General features: G+C 38.5%; 1 protein-coding gene across 1 annotated transcript in view; it reads left to right on the forward strand.

The window, feature by feature from the left end:
• Positions 1–15392, forward strand: part of FSD2 (fibronectin type III and SPRY domain containing 2) — a 68244-nt gene that overhangs the window by 26879 nt on the left and 25973 nt on the right. The window contains exons 5-7 of the mRNA XM_069098724.1: positions 155–177; positions 5823–5944; positions 8746–8901. Of these exons, the coding sequence (XP_068954825.1) occupies positions 155–177; positions 5823–5944; positions 8746–8901 (301 nt within the window). The remainder of the gene's footprint in view (positions 1–154; positions 178–5822; positions 5945–8745; positions 8902–15392) is intronic.

A 15392-nucleotide genomic window follows, 5' to 3' on the forward strand; every position in this document is an offset into this window, starting at 1 on the left:
AAGATTGCCTCAACTAGAATAAAATCTGATTAAATTGAATCTGACATTGAATGGTTCCTTTTTTTTTTTGCTTCATTTGAACACTGAATTTTTACTGATTTGAAATATTCACCATTTTCATTTAAATCCCCTCCCCCTTTCTCTCTCTTTCTAGGATGCAGTAACTATGGCTGACAGGTAATATTTGTATTTTGGCATACATTGCATTTTCTTTTCTTTTCCCCACCTCCCCACCCTGTTATATGTCTAAGCACATTCATTTCCAATTAGCTGGGTTGCTAGGATTTTTTTCTAGGGTGTGAATGCTGTAGATTCAAATACAAATGGCTTTAGAATAATAATATTTTATAACCTAAGGGGACCACAGAGACCAGTCTAATTCCCTCATTTTGCAGATGAAGAAACTGGGGTCCAGAGAGATGATATAGGTAAACTAATTACTCAAGATAGTCTATGGCAGAGACAGGAGTGGAGTCCAGACCTTCTAATTCCTAAACTTTCCTATCATTCTATATTTTTTCCATCCATCACTATCACCCTAGTTCCATCCCTCATCACCTCTAACTTGGACTACTGCAATGGCCTCCTAACTGGTGTCCAAACTTTGAGTCCCTCCCACCCCAATCCATCCTCCACCTAGATGCCAAAGCAATTTTCCTAAAGGCTAGTTCTGACAATATCACAACATACAATAAGCTTCCATGTCTCCCTGTTACCTCCAGGATCAAATATAATGCCCTCTGGCATTTAGAGCTCTTTACAATCTGTCCCCTTCCTACCTTTCCAGTCTTTTTAATACTTTACCCCACTCTGTGCACTATGCTTTCCAGTCATACTTTATTACATTACTGTTCCTCACATACAACATTCCACCTCTCATCTCTATACCTCTGCATTGGCTGTTCTCCATGCCTAAAGTGGAAGCATTCCTTCTTCATCCCCATCTCTCAGAGTTCCTAGTTTCCTTAAGATTCAGTTCAATTAGGGGTGGCTAGGTGGCACAGTGAATAGAGCACCGGCCCTGGAGTCAGGAGGACCTGAGTCCAAATCCAGTCTCAGACACTTAACACAAAAACTAGCCATGTGACCTTGGGCAAGTCACTTAACCCAAATTGCCCTCCAAAAAGAAGCAAAAAAAAAAAAGATTAAGTTCAATTCAGCTTGAATCCCACCTTCTGCAAGGGGCCTCCCAGTGCCTTCCCATCTGAGAGATTACCTTTCATCTACTCTACCTCTCATATATATGTTGTTATTTTTGTGTTTGTTTCCCCAATTAAGTGAACTTTTTGAGATCAGGGACTTCTTTTGCCTTTTTTTTTGTATTCCCAATACTTAGCATAGTACTCTGTGATTCTAAGATTCTCTCAATCTAGAGAAATAAACATAGCTGAACTTAGATATAGTCAACTCCTTAGAGATATACTTTTAAAGACTAGAAAGTTAACATCCAAAGGGTTTGGAAATAATTTTACATATTTTAAGAAATATGTACTATGTGTGTGTGTGTGTATATATATATATATATACATATATGGTAGATGTATATGTATTATAAGAGAGAAAAGTTATTAAAATTTAGGTGCCACCTTTTTCTAGAAAGCCTTTACTGATCACCTCAAGTTATTTAATGTTCTCTCCCTCCTTAAATAAACTTCTAATCTCAGTAGTATACATGTTATGCTCTAATATTCCCATCTCTCCCCCAGCAGTAGAATCCCTCCCCCCTTGAGGCCAGGGACCAGCTTGTTTTTTTCTTTGTATCTCCAGAGCCTAAGAGGTGGGATGACATAGTAGATGGAGAACTGACCTCATAGTTAGAAAGCCTTGTATCCAAGTACTACTGCCTCTAACACAGGATGGACTATGTGACCCTAGAAAGTCAGTTTATCTCTCAAGGCTGTGGGCCACTCTCTAAGACTATGGGTTATGCAGAAGGTACCAATCTGCATTGGTATAGTAAGTTACCTCCTTGAGAGTTCCCTATCTCAACGAAATCATAGGTTCTATCCCTATCACCAGCTCCAATCATCAGCCCACACTTTGTCAGGCATGTATCATTTACAGTAAATGTTTGTTGCTTTGATGAATATAATCTGACCAGAGAAGAGTATAGGAGGACAATTGTTTCTCTTGCTCTGGTCATTATATTTTATACTTCCATTAATGTAAGAACTGTTTCATTTGTCTTTGTATCCCTAGAATGTAGCGTAATGCCTTGCACATAGTAGGCACTTAATGAATACTTACTGAATTGAATTGCATCCCCTCTGTGTGATATTAGTAACTTAGATGATTGAACATCAATGAAAAATCGAAACAGTAATTAAAACTTTTTGTAGATGTGAATTAGCTTAAAGGAAAAAAAAAAGAGTTACCACATGGCAAAAATCAATTGCTTTAGAATTTATTTCATTGGCCTTTGTAAAACAAAATTTCAAAATACTATCTTAGGTATACTAAGCCAAGGAGATTTACAATAGCAAAAGTGGAATAAACTGCCCCTATAAGTCTGTATCTTGGTTGATTTGTTGGTTTTGAAATTAGACCCTTTCAGAGTTTGGGTATATGCACATGTGTGCATGTGCACACACATTTCCATATGTCTGTTTCTCTATTCTGCCTCTTTTTATCCTTTCCATATGGAAAGTGATCTGTTTTCCTGCAAGGTTGTTTGCTCTATTTTTAGATACAGACCTTAGAAGTATAAGATACATTCACACAGACACACACACACACACACACACACACACACACACACATCTCTTCCTCACCTCTAACCCTTCTCCCACAATCCGGGGGATTAGTTATCCTGTGACTAGCCAGTATCAAAGGCTCTACCTTTTTAGAGGTGGTCCTGCTCAGAAGATACTTCTGGGTTTCACCAACCTTTCTTTGAGAGATACAGTCAAGCAGCTAAAGGAAGCCCACTCCTCAGCAAACACCCAAAATATACAGAACCCAGAAAGAAACGGGGAAAACTAGCCTGCACGAGGATGGAGAAAGGACCAGCCCCCAGATGGATCAAGACTTAAGTTTTCTTAGATGTGCTCTTCTACTCAGAATATCTTTGCCACAGCAGCACTCAGCAACACTGAAAAAAACTACTGCAAACTTGTTGATGCATCTAAAATCCATTAGGCTTTTCCTCATTGGAATCTTAGAGTGGCTCGGCAGGACTTAGTAGAAGGGTGTGATGATACCTGGTGTAATTCCTGAGATGATTTCTGATAGCTACTAGGAAGGGAGGATGAGATGGGAAAGAAAGAGGGAAGCTCTCCCTGAAGCCTGAGGGGATCATGGACAGCACTCAAGTGATAACACTATAGTCTTTCTCTTTGTTAATCTTTCTGCTTCTTCCTTTTTCATCATTGCACTCCTCCCTCATTCTCTCCATAATTAGACATAATATAGAATTGAAGAAAATTTTGTATTCTGCCCTTTATATTTTTCTGTAAGAAACAAAACCTAAATTAAATTACTTTTTATTTACATGGCCTTGATTTCTTCTGTAGAATGAAAAACTAGACTTGATAATATGAGGTTCCTTTAGTTCTAACACTGATTTTAGGATTGTTCCAGTACTGCTATGAATTAGCTACCAGACCTTGAGTAACTCACTTGACCTTAATTTAATAATATGGAAAAAGGGGATTGGACTTGATGATCCTTCTGACTCCAACATTCTATGATTACTCCTCCTCCTCCTCCTCCTACTAGATAAATGAAATCCAAATAGATGATTAGGTAGTGGAAAAAATTTGGAGTGGGAGAAGAGTCAAAGGGCTTTGATTAGAATTCTCGATTTTCTACTTATTACCAGTGTAACCTTGGACAAGTCACTTCTCTCTGGGCCTTAGTTTACATATCTATAAAATGAGAGGATTGAGCTAGATGATCTAAGAGGTCTCTTCCAGCTCTAAATCTATGATTTTATGTTTTGAGTTTTGCCTTCTCCCTCTTGCCCCAGCTATGTAATTAGGAATTGTTTCATAAGCCCAAAGTGGGTGGGAAAAAAAAAATAAAAGTATCTATATCATTTAAAAACAGACCGCCTAGTCTGTGTGTTGGGCTGCCTCTCATTAGACTCCAAAACAGCCTTTTCCATAGATTTGTTTGTTATGAGTTATAGAATCATATGCTCTTAGAGTTGGAAGTGACCTTGAGGGTAACCTAGTCCTACCTTCCAAATAATGTAGGAATCCATTCTACTATGTCCCTGATAGATGAACCTTCAGCTATTGCATGGATATTTTTAGTGATGGAGAGTTTACCACATCCTAAGCCAAACTTATTCCATTGTTGCATGATTCTATTATAAGAAAATTCCTCCTATGCAGGTCTCCCCCACATCTGCCTGTTTGTACCTTCCTTCTATATCGATGCTAGTTTTGTTCTCAGAATTTTGACAGATGATTCTGCACTCTTTGACAGTCACTGCAGAGGATCCTTTCTTACATGTCTCCTTTGATCAAGAGAATGATCATTTTTCTATTCACAAAACCTTTTCCCCTACATTATCTCATTTGCTCCTCATAACAGCTCATTGAAGTAGACAGGATATTATTCCAGTTTTATAGAAGAGGAAACTGAGGTTCAGTAATTTGACCAGTATCACATTATTAGGAAATGATGGTATTGTGACTAGAAACCAAGTGTTTTGGCCACCTTGCTTAAGTCTCTAAGTGAGGATCTTGAACATCTTTATTTGCAGGGTTACTGGCTGTGCAGCAGCAATCATGAGACTACCTTATATAACTTTATGTAGGATAGAACCTCTAGGAAGTGCAGCAGTACCATGGGATGGTATGACTCTAGGCCCCTAAAACTCATAGTCCCACAATTTATGTAAAGGTAAACCAATGATCAGGAGTCCCACAGCCATGCCTTCCTTGTTATTTCTGGCAAAGACCAACAACAAAGCAGTTGGAGGGAAAAAGAGCATGGAGTGGGTGTCTGTGGAAGGACTATTGAGTAGAGACCCCTTCCTTGAACTACAATATGCTGGAACAGTTCTAAGAGGGATATGGAAGGCCCTGAAAGACACATACACAGGTGAAATGGTCTTTGAGAATTTGGAATCATGCTGAAGCTCTAGGAATCCTTCTTAGCACAGGTTTGAACATGAGGGGCCAGTCCCATTTTGGAACCTCTGAAGTGGTCATAAACTTCTGCATGTCTCCTGAATCTCTAACCAGGGAGTGCATGCCTATTTCCTGCTTTCCTGTCTCTCTCTATCTCACCTTGGTTGGAAATAGTTTCTAATGCATCCCCTTATGTCTTTGCTTTGTAAATCTCAAAGCACTCTATTAGCATGAATTATTATTGCTTTTATATGTCATTAATCCAGAGCAAGGACAAAACACTTGTGTGCCCTAGGTAAAGTTAGAAAACTGTAACTGTGCTCACATTGCTGTTCCCCTCACCATGACCCCTTATGTGTTGCTGACCAACAGAGGCTTTGAGCTTTTACTGTAATTCCTGTGACTTGACTTTATGACAAATAAAGTACCATGGACAGCAGAATTCTAACTCATCCTTTCTTGCATATTAACCATGGCTTTCATGAAACAGGTGTCTACACCTGATTCCAGCTCTGAGCATACTTAAAATGGATGATCAAAGCTAGACAGAGTTCCAGAATTCCTGTACACATTTTCTAGTAACCAACATAAACTTAACACCAAGTAATAAAGATTCACTTTCTGCATTGAATAACGGAACAAAGAACACCCTCTCCATCCATTAGCAGTGATAGAACAGTGTAAGCAATATCTGAACGGTGTCATTCTATGCATAGTTAACATGATCTTTTAAATGTGCAGACTTGGAGAATTCCTGAAAACCAAAACAGATGTAGAGCTTTCTACACATCCAGATTTTGAAGACCAAACCATCGATTTCTCTGACATTGAGCAGCTGATGGATTCTATTAATGCCATTCCAGGTAGTTTTTAATAAATTGACAAGCTTAGAGTCAATTTCAAGTTTGAATATTTTCTACTTTGGAAATGTCTATTGTGACAAGCTAATGTTCCTCCACTTATTACCCAAAAGGGAGATTTAAAGTCACATTTTATAAATCCATTTTCCTTCTAGCATTCATATTTTTTCATCTTTACCTCCAGAAACTCTTTTTTTTTTTTTAAAGCAATTGGGGTTAAGTAACTTGCCCAAGGTTACACGGCCATTTTTTTTTTTTTCTGTGAGTGTTAAGTATCTAAGGCCCAAACCGATCCCAGGTCCTCCCGACTCTGGGCTGGTGCTCTTACTCACTGCACCACCTTGCTGTCCCCAGAAACTCTTAAGGGATAGAATTCAGAGTATTACCTGTTGTGGGTAAAGGTGCCCACGGTAACGATCCCCTTGGAGGATTTTAAGACCTTGGATTTGTCACTAGGCAAGATTAAGATGTCATTTTGAATTCATAGCTGGGCCAGCTTTGTAAATAGCTACCAATTCACCTAGTTTGTTCCAGGAAAGCATTGCTGCTTTTATTTCTTTAGCTGTATAGTACTTGTAATTCCCCTAGAGAAAAGGGCTGGCCAAATAAATTGTGAGGGTCAGTAAAAGCTTATTTGCAAGATCATTGCAGGAAAAGTTGACCCAGTTCCCTTTTCCTATTAGAAGAATTGTTCACTATAAAATCCTGTGAACAGTTATGTTGTAGCTATAAAATAATGGGACTAATTAGCATAAACCACACATTAAAAAAACGGAACATTCTCTTTAGGTTACAACCCCAGGCTTAGCAGCATTCCATGAAAAGGAAATGAACCATTGGCCAGGAGCACCAGGAAATGATCTGGATTCCTCTAAGAAACCAAAGTCTGATGCTTAGAATGATAATAGTTAAAACAATGAGTCATTTGTGTATACTTTAAAGGCTTATGAAATGATTCATATTTTTTTGAAGACTTGGGGAAAGCTCTCTTTAAAATCTTAAGGTGATGATGGCCTACTATCACAGTCTAAATTTAAGATTTCAGAAATCTTGCAAGCCCTATTTTATCCCCTAAACCTTCCCCCCTCTTTCCCTTTCAGTTAAAAACTGAAACCTGTGTCTCCCACCTCACCACCCTCCCCTTCAAGATCTCAAATCCTTAGCCAGGGATGTGCCGAAGTACTTGGTTACAAATTTAGAGGTAAGATCTTGGTGTCAGATGAAGATCAAGAAATCAGAGTTCTCTTCCAAACATTATCAATAACAGCAGCAATAGATCCCAGGGCCAGCAGCTCAGCACCAGGCTCTTATTCTTATTTTATACTGATATATTTTAGAAATAAAATTTTTTGTTTAAGAGGTTTGTTCTGTTCTCTTCAAACGTGTTTAAAATTATTTGCCTGAAAAGATTGAGTGGTTTCATGCTATTTATTTATTTATTTGTTCATTCATTCATTTATGTATTCATTCGTTTATTTATTTTAAGGAGGGGGGGTAGGCTTCTGAAAGCCTCTTGTAGGGTTGTTAAGGAGATCAGCTCTATGGAAATATAGAACAAATAAAAGGAAGAATGGAGGAAATAATTTACAAAGCAGTTACAGAACTATGTTTCTGAATGGGAAAAGACCATCTTGGGATTTTATAGAGATCTGCCATCATACTGCAATGTGGTTTTTCTCTCTTTCTAATTTTGGCATCTTTTCAAAGAAGACACAGGAGTCAGAGGAAACAGGGAGCACCTGGAATGATCATGGAGTAGGCTAAGAAAGTAATTTAATGCCTTTTCTCTCAGGTGTACCTCAGTCTAAAGGCCTAGTCCTCTAGAGAGTGTTTTAAAGACCTAGAGAAAGTTGCCTACAAAGGCTTTTTGTAAAACCTTGAAACTCCCTAAAATCCTGAAGTTCAGAAACCAGAGACAGAGCTGTACAAGTGTTCTAAAAGTATCTTCTATGTGAAGAAAAGGATTAGGATGAGTTTAAAAGTTGTTTTCTACTTGAGGAAGAAGGAAGGCTATTAGAGGATTAGGCAGTAATTCAGCATAGTTAAAGGTTGATGAAAAAGATCATAAATTGTAACTAAACATTTGTATTTTAAAATCTTGCTCTAAACCACAGGAGTCTTTTAAACATGCTATGCTGAGTACCAATTAGTGATTAGCTAATAACTACATTTTTGTACTTTTAATTCTTTAATAGAAAAAAGCAGAGTAGAATGGAAACATTAGGTCATGAACATAAAAGCCAGGCATTGCCATACACCTACTGGTAGCTATTCAAAGTCCAGGCATGCTTTTTGAAAAGAAATAAACAGCCTCATATGTTCCAGCTTTGTAAATCCAAATCTATAAAGGAACAGCACAGATCTCACCTCTTCACACTCATCTCCCCTACCCCACAAAGCATGTCTTAGGAATCAATCCATAGAGGGGGTTGTACCACACCCTCCACAGGCACCCTTGTTCACACTTGCTCTCTCCCCACTCCCTCATGTCTAACCTCTCCCCTGAATATAGGCTCAATTCCTCTACTTCAGACTTACACTCAAACCAAAGGGCCTCCCAAGTTTTCTCTTTTTTTCCCCCATACACAAGCAATCTTTCTGAATGATGCATCCCATTCCTCATCAACTCAAAGAAAGAAAGAGAGAAATATATTTAAATATATATAAAAATATATTTCATTCACCCATTATGGCTATGGATTATGGACACTGAGCTTCTAAGAATTCATCAGGCAAGCAGAGCTTGAAATAAATCTGTCTTCAACACCTTTATCTCTAGCTTATTTTTTTATTCCTTCATATAGCTCCTTGTGCTCCAGTGATCAATACACAAACACCTAACTCAGCTACGGGGACATCAGTCAAGGTGTGCTGGAGTCTGTTCTCTGATGACACTGTAGAAAGCTACCAGCTGTCTTATAAACCTGTCAGCGATGGTGCACAAAGTGAGGAACAAAAAGGTATGGTTTCATGAGGAGCATTTTTATAGAGCAGACTATATGCTATGTTCAGAGTTATATTTACCAAGTTAAGTCTAATGATTATGCATAGGATGGATTGAAGGGTATGGGATTGGGGTGGGGGAAATGGAATGGGTCCTACATGACTTATAAGATCTGTGATCCTAAGAGACATCAGTTAGGAAATTCTGCCTCCCAAATAGACTAGTATTCTTTCTCCTGTAATTAGTTTATTTTATATTTACTTACCAGTGTACTTGTTTTACTCTAATAGAATATAAGCTCCTTGAAGACAGAGATCATTTCATTTTTTTGTCTTTGTATCTAATGTGCCTAATATAGTGTTTGGTATATACTAGGCATTTGATAAGTGCTTTTAATTTATATTTAATAAAGTCAGGTGTTACAGAGATAGCTAAATGGTGCAATGGATATATAGTACTGCACTTATAATCAGAAAGACTTGAATTCAAATTCTGCCTCAGACTCTAACAGTGTCACCCTGAGCAAGTCACTTAACTTCTATCTGCCTCAGTTTCCTCATCTATAAAATAGGGATAATAATAGTAGAGGATCAAATTGTGAATTGTTGTGAGAACCATATGAGATATTTGTAAAGTACTTTGCAAACCTTAAAATACCACACAAATGCTAGCTTATTATTATTATTATATGCTTGCTGAATGAATAGTAAGTTCTTGATAAGTGATTTTTGGATGAATGGACAGATGATTAAATGAATGAATGTACATCTTTAGCAAGATTGGAGGAGGATGAGAAGGTTTCACCTAGCTCATGGTTGGGAGTGGGGTTGATCAAGAGTGGGGCTAGAATAGAGAAAAGCTTCTTGTTTGAAGATTCCTTAACTTTCAGGTGTCCCATTCAGAGACTAAGCAGCACTGCTGAAAACAAAACAAAGTTCTTCTGGTCTAAGGGAGGCTGATCAGGCCACTGGGTTGCATAATACATTGAATGTGGAGTCAGAAAGACCCCAGATTGAATCCTACCTCACATATGTACTAACTGTGTGAGCCTGGACAAGTCACTTGAACTTTGTTAGCCACAGTTTCCTTGTCTGTAAAATAGGGATCTTAGCACCTATCTCCTAAGGCCAATGTGAGGATCAAAAGTAAAGCCCTTAAGCACCATATAAATGCCAGTTGTTTATTATTATTATTATCTGGGAATTACCCTGTTCTCAAAGGTTATAGAAGCAATTTGGCATTGCTTAGAATAGGCATTAATCCCCCCTCCTCAAATCAAGAAGTCATTGAAACTTTATAAACTAATTTTTCAAAGCAAGTAATCCTACTTATACTTTCTCTCAGCTGTTGATGTCCCAGTAAGGAGAGAGGCAATGGATAGACCTAACCTAATAAAGAAACAAAATGTCACAGGTCAAAATACCAAACTCTAAATTAATATCATTTTTGTTGTTTAGACATTTGCAGTTGTTTCCAACTCTTTGTGTCCTCATTTTGAGGTTTTCTTGGCAAAGAGACTAGCATGGTTTGCCATTTCCTTCTTTAGCTATTTTTTACAAATGAGGAAACTGTGGCAAACAGGGTGAAGTGACGTGCCCAGGGTCACATAACTAGTAAGTGTCTGAGGCTAGATTTGAACTCAGGTTTTCCTGACTGCAATATAACCAGTTTTCTTTGTAATCCTATATATTTTACACATTTAAAAACATTATTTTTAGAAGGGATCCATGGTTTTACCAGAATGCCAAAAGGATATATGACACAAAATAAGAATCCCTGCTCTTGAGGATACAAATGAAGATAAGTCATTTTCCCTACCCTTAGGGAATGTAGAGTTTAGTTGAAGAAATAGGCTATAAATACGTGAAAAGTTAAGTAGCAAAGATTTAAATTCCAATGTCATAAGGCCATCCATGATTAATTGCTAAATTAGTCATATAGTTAGTAAGTGCAAAAGATGGAGAGCTGATGTCAGCTGTAGTGGTCTAGTAACCTATTTTATAATTCTATTTTGTATTCTAATTTGTAAATATGTATTCAGCATAAAAATGTCAAAATGAATTGAGGGCCCCTAACCAAAATATAATTGGGAAAGTGGTATTTAATTTCACCATGTAATCTGGTTACTGCCATTGAGAGACTCTGAACACAGGTACAAAAGAGCAGACAAAGCTGTTGCTTTGGAATTGCCATAGTGACAGCTTCCTATTTGACTATTTATTCTTGCTAACTAGGTGATAAGCTCAGTTGTTTCTCAGATGTTGAAGGAGGCAAAGAGGGAAAAGTTATTAACCCACTAAATTTTAGTGCCCTGGAACAAAGCCATGATTACCTGCTCTGTATTAGATTTCTGCACTGGCTAGGCACTACTAGAAAAAAAGCACTTTAACCAGCTACAGTCTTAAATTCGACAAATTGAATATGCAATTTTGATATCTTTTGAAAAAGGGCCTCCTCAAAATATAAAATGCCTGATGGTCTTAGCTGAGGAGAATTAACCAATTAAGGGGAAATAAAATCTTTTTCCTGAGTTTAGTGTGACATTTATAGAGGATCATAGATTTGGAACTGGAAGGGACCTTAGAAATTATCTAGCATTAACCCTTTACATTTCACAAATGGAAAAACTGAGGCCCAGAGGGGTTAAAGGACTTGCCCAGGGTCACACAGGAAGCAACACCAGAGCTGAGTTCTCTTCCCGCTGCATTATTCTGCAGCCCCAGTTAGAGATCTGAAATACGACAGGTGTCTTTTAAAAAAACAGAATTTCATTTAAAAACGAACATGGCACCAGGGACATTGAAGCTGATTGCTGAGACTGGAGAACTAAGAAAGAAGAGAAGAAAAAGATCTAGAAATGTTTGGTACCATTTGTGCCTAATTACCACACAGGCAATTGTGATTATTCCTTTCCTTAAGTGAGTCAGATTAACTCAGTTTTGAATCTAATTTGATTATGACATCAGACTGTACACTCACCCTCAGAGTGTGCTCCTGAGGACTGTCTTTTCACAACTGTGAAAATTAGAGGGAACATTGGTTCCAGTGACACACAGCTTTTCTCAAACTTAATTGCCAGAGGTAGAAATAACACAAGGGGCACAGGGGCTTACTCTGTGATGTCATAAAAGTGAGTTTTGAGTACAAAAATATCACCAAATGCTAACTGAAATAATAATTAGAAAACAGAAGATATGTGTCTTGGAGTCTTGAGGAAGAAAGGAAAGGGAATGTCAAAGGAGGAAGGGACTGACTTTTGGATATACTGTAAGCTCTTTGAGGTCAGGAAATGTTTAATTTTTGTCATTCTATCTCCAGTACTGCACCTGGAGGATCAAATGAGATAATAGATATACTGCAAACCTTAAAGAGATATACAAATGCTAGTTATTGCTTTTATATAGTAGATGCTAAAATCAGTACTTGTCGATTTTGATTGATTGAAAGGTTTGGAGACTTCGCCTGGACATTGGAGATCTACCAGGTCTTGGAAAACTCTAGTGAGGAAGAGACATTTGTTCTGGTGCCCCCAAGGGCATTCTAGATCTTGTCTTGTCCAGGGGAGGAGGAACTATTTGAAAGGAGACAGACTAAGACCCATCACTTTTGACCCATTTCTCAATGCAAATTGCTGATAACAGGTGTATTCTTGTTTTTATTGTGGAAAGGATTTTTAGAAGATTAGATCATTGGGTACCTTCGATAGGCAAAGAACCTGTGGTGGGGAAATGGGAGGCTTGAATTATTGAAGACCAGAGTAAATTATTGATATCAGATTATTTCCTTATTTTCAGCTGACTCTCAGAGTGGTAGAATATTAGCACCAAGAGAACTTAATCCAGTCATCTAATTCTACAGAAGAGGAAATGGAGGGTCAGAGAGGGAAATAGCTATTTTATTAGGGTCATATAGTCACAGAACTAGAACTTAAGTCTCCTAGACTCTTTTCATTAAATTAGGTTAATTTTGATGGAGAGTTTGGAGGTAGGATTGAGGTAATAGAGTAAGGAAGCACAGGAAGATGGAAAATAAATGAAATCTCAAAAAAGAGAAGCTGAGATACTAAGCACAAAGTTAGAATTCACAGTTGCATAAGGGTCAGTCTTATGTATTACAGACAGATAAAAGCTGTGCTTTAGCCATAACAGGGAGTGTGGAGTTATAAAGCATCTGCCCAGACCCGGTAAAACCAAGGTTTATTCTATAAAATTGAGATTATACACACAGTGTTAAGCCATTACTCTCACAATGGCTACACTCCCCTCCTTTTCCTATCTTGTACCCTTGGTGAACCAACTCTTTACTATCTTCCACCCTGGATTCCTTTGCCCCTTTGTCCTATTGCCAATTATGACTTGCCAACCCCTAGTAGATTTACTCCTACCTTCTAGCCCCTTCACTCCTATTCAGATACTACTGGAGCTGGAGGAATTCCTGGAATGTGCCCACTAGTCCCACTACAGATTTATGTTGTCTTATTTCCCCTGTGTCCTCACTACAACAAGAAAAAAATATTCTGTTCTCTCCTGATGGATTCACTAACCTGCTCTCCACAGTGGCTGTTCCAAACCTTCTCATCTTTCCTCAGGTTTCCCACTATATATACTCCCTCCACCCTTTAACCCAGGGCCCTTCACTAAAAAATTGAGACCATTTGCAAGGGGACCTTTTCTTCCTCTTCATCTCAAATAACTTGGACATTTTCTTCCACTATCTCCTCCTTTATTCTAATCTGAGATTTTTTAAAAAAAGTACTCTTTCTCCTTGCCAAAGCAAAACCCTCTACATGTGTTCTTAATCCTATATCCTCCTAGCTTCTCCAGCAAATACCCCTACTAACATCTCTACTCTCTCAATTTACATTGTTTGTTTACTGGTTTCTTCTCTGCTGCCTACATGCAGACATGCCCATATTTCCTCCATCTCTAAAAAGAAAGAAAACTGCACTTGATTGACTTTTTCTGCTACTTGTCATTCATTCTATTTCTCATCTCCATTCCGTGGTTAAATTCCTTAAGAGTGTTGCCTTCACTTCTTTTTTCTTACTCTCTTCTAAAGCCTATGCATTCTGACTTCTGACTTCATTATCCAACTGAAATGCACGGTCCAAAGTTACCAGTGATTTCTTAATTGCCAAATGGAATGACTTTTCCTCAATCCCAATCCTCCTTGATTTTCTGCACCATTTTACACTGTTGATCACCTCCTGCATATTCTCTCTTCTCCAGGTTTTTGAGACTCTGATCTCTCCTAGTTCTCCTGACTGATTCTTCTCAGTCTTCTTTACTGGTTCCTCCATGTAATACACTATAACCACAGGAGTCCCTCAAGGTTCTCTCTTGGGACCCCATCTCTTTTGGATAGACTACAAACTGTACTGTCTCACAGAGTGATCTCATCAGCTCTTATGGGTTTAATTATCATCTTCACTCAGAAGATTCCCAGGTTTATATATCCAGCTTCAATCTCTCTGAACTACAGGTGCAAAGTTTCAAATGTCACATGCACATCTCAAATTGGATTTCCCATAGGCATCTCAAATTCAATTTGTCCAAAACAGAACTCATTTTCTTGCCCCTAAACCCTCCTTATTATGAACTTCTTGATCCCCATGAAGTGAAGATATTTTCCCAGTAACCCAGACCTACAATCTCTGTCATCTTTGGCTCTCCACTCTCATTCCATGGATCCGATCCATTGCCAAATCTTCATTTCTAGCTTCACATCTCATAAGCAACATTTTCTCTCCACTCACACAGCCACTATTCTACATCAGCCCTTCCTCACCTCTTGCCTGTACTGCAGTAGATTACTAACCAATCTCCCCCAGCCTCTGAATCTCCCCAAGTCTAAGCCATTCTTCATTCAGCCGCCAAGGGGATTTTCCTAAAGCTTAGGTCTGATCACATCACCCTCGTCTGCTTAATGAGCTCAATGGCTTTCTCCCTCCCTCCCTTCTTCCTCCAAGCTCAAATAGAAACTGTTTGGCATTGAAAGCTCTTCCTAACCTGACCCCCTCCTAGCTCTCCAGCCTCCTCCATGCACTCCATGATCCAACTACAGTGACCCACTTGTAGTTCCTTGAACATGACCCTCCATCTCTCATCTCCAGACCTTTGCAATGCATGTCTTCCATGCCTGGAATGCTCTTTACCCTCTGCCTCCTAACTTTTCTAGCTTCCCTGGCATCCTTCAAAGCTCGGCTCATATCCCACCTTCTACAGGAGGCCTTTCCTGGTCGCCTTAGCAGCTAAATGCCTTCCCTTTTCAAGCTGCCTTTGTGTGGTCTATACAGCTTGTATGTATCTTTATATTGATGTAATATTAAAATGTATGTTCCTTGAGAGCAGGAACTATTTGTTGCCTTTCTTTGTATTCCTGACACTTAGCACAGTGCCTGGTACATAGTAGGTCATTAATAGATGCTTATTGACTGTGGCTCCTTGAGGGCAGGGTCTCTTTCTTTCCTTCCTTCCTTCCTTCCTTCCTTCCTTCCTTCCTTCCTTC

Source organism: Petaurus breviceps, unplaced genomic scaffold (assembly GCF_028583685.1).
Source record: "Petaurus breviceps papuanus isolate PSGF00001 unplaced genomic scaffold, PetGlider_PUasm1.0 37, whole genome shotgun sequence".
Taxonomy (NCBI): Eukaryota; Metazoa; Chordata; class Mammalia; order Diprotodontia; family Petauridae; genus Petaurus; species Petaurus breviceps.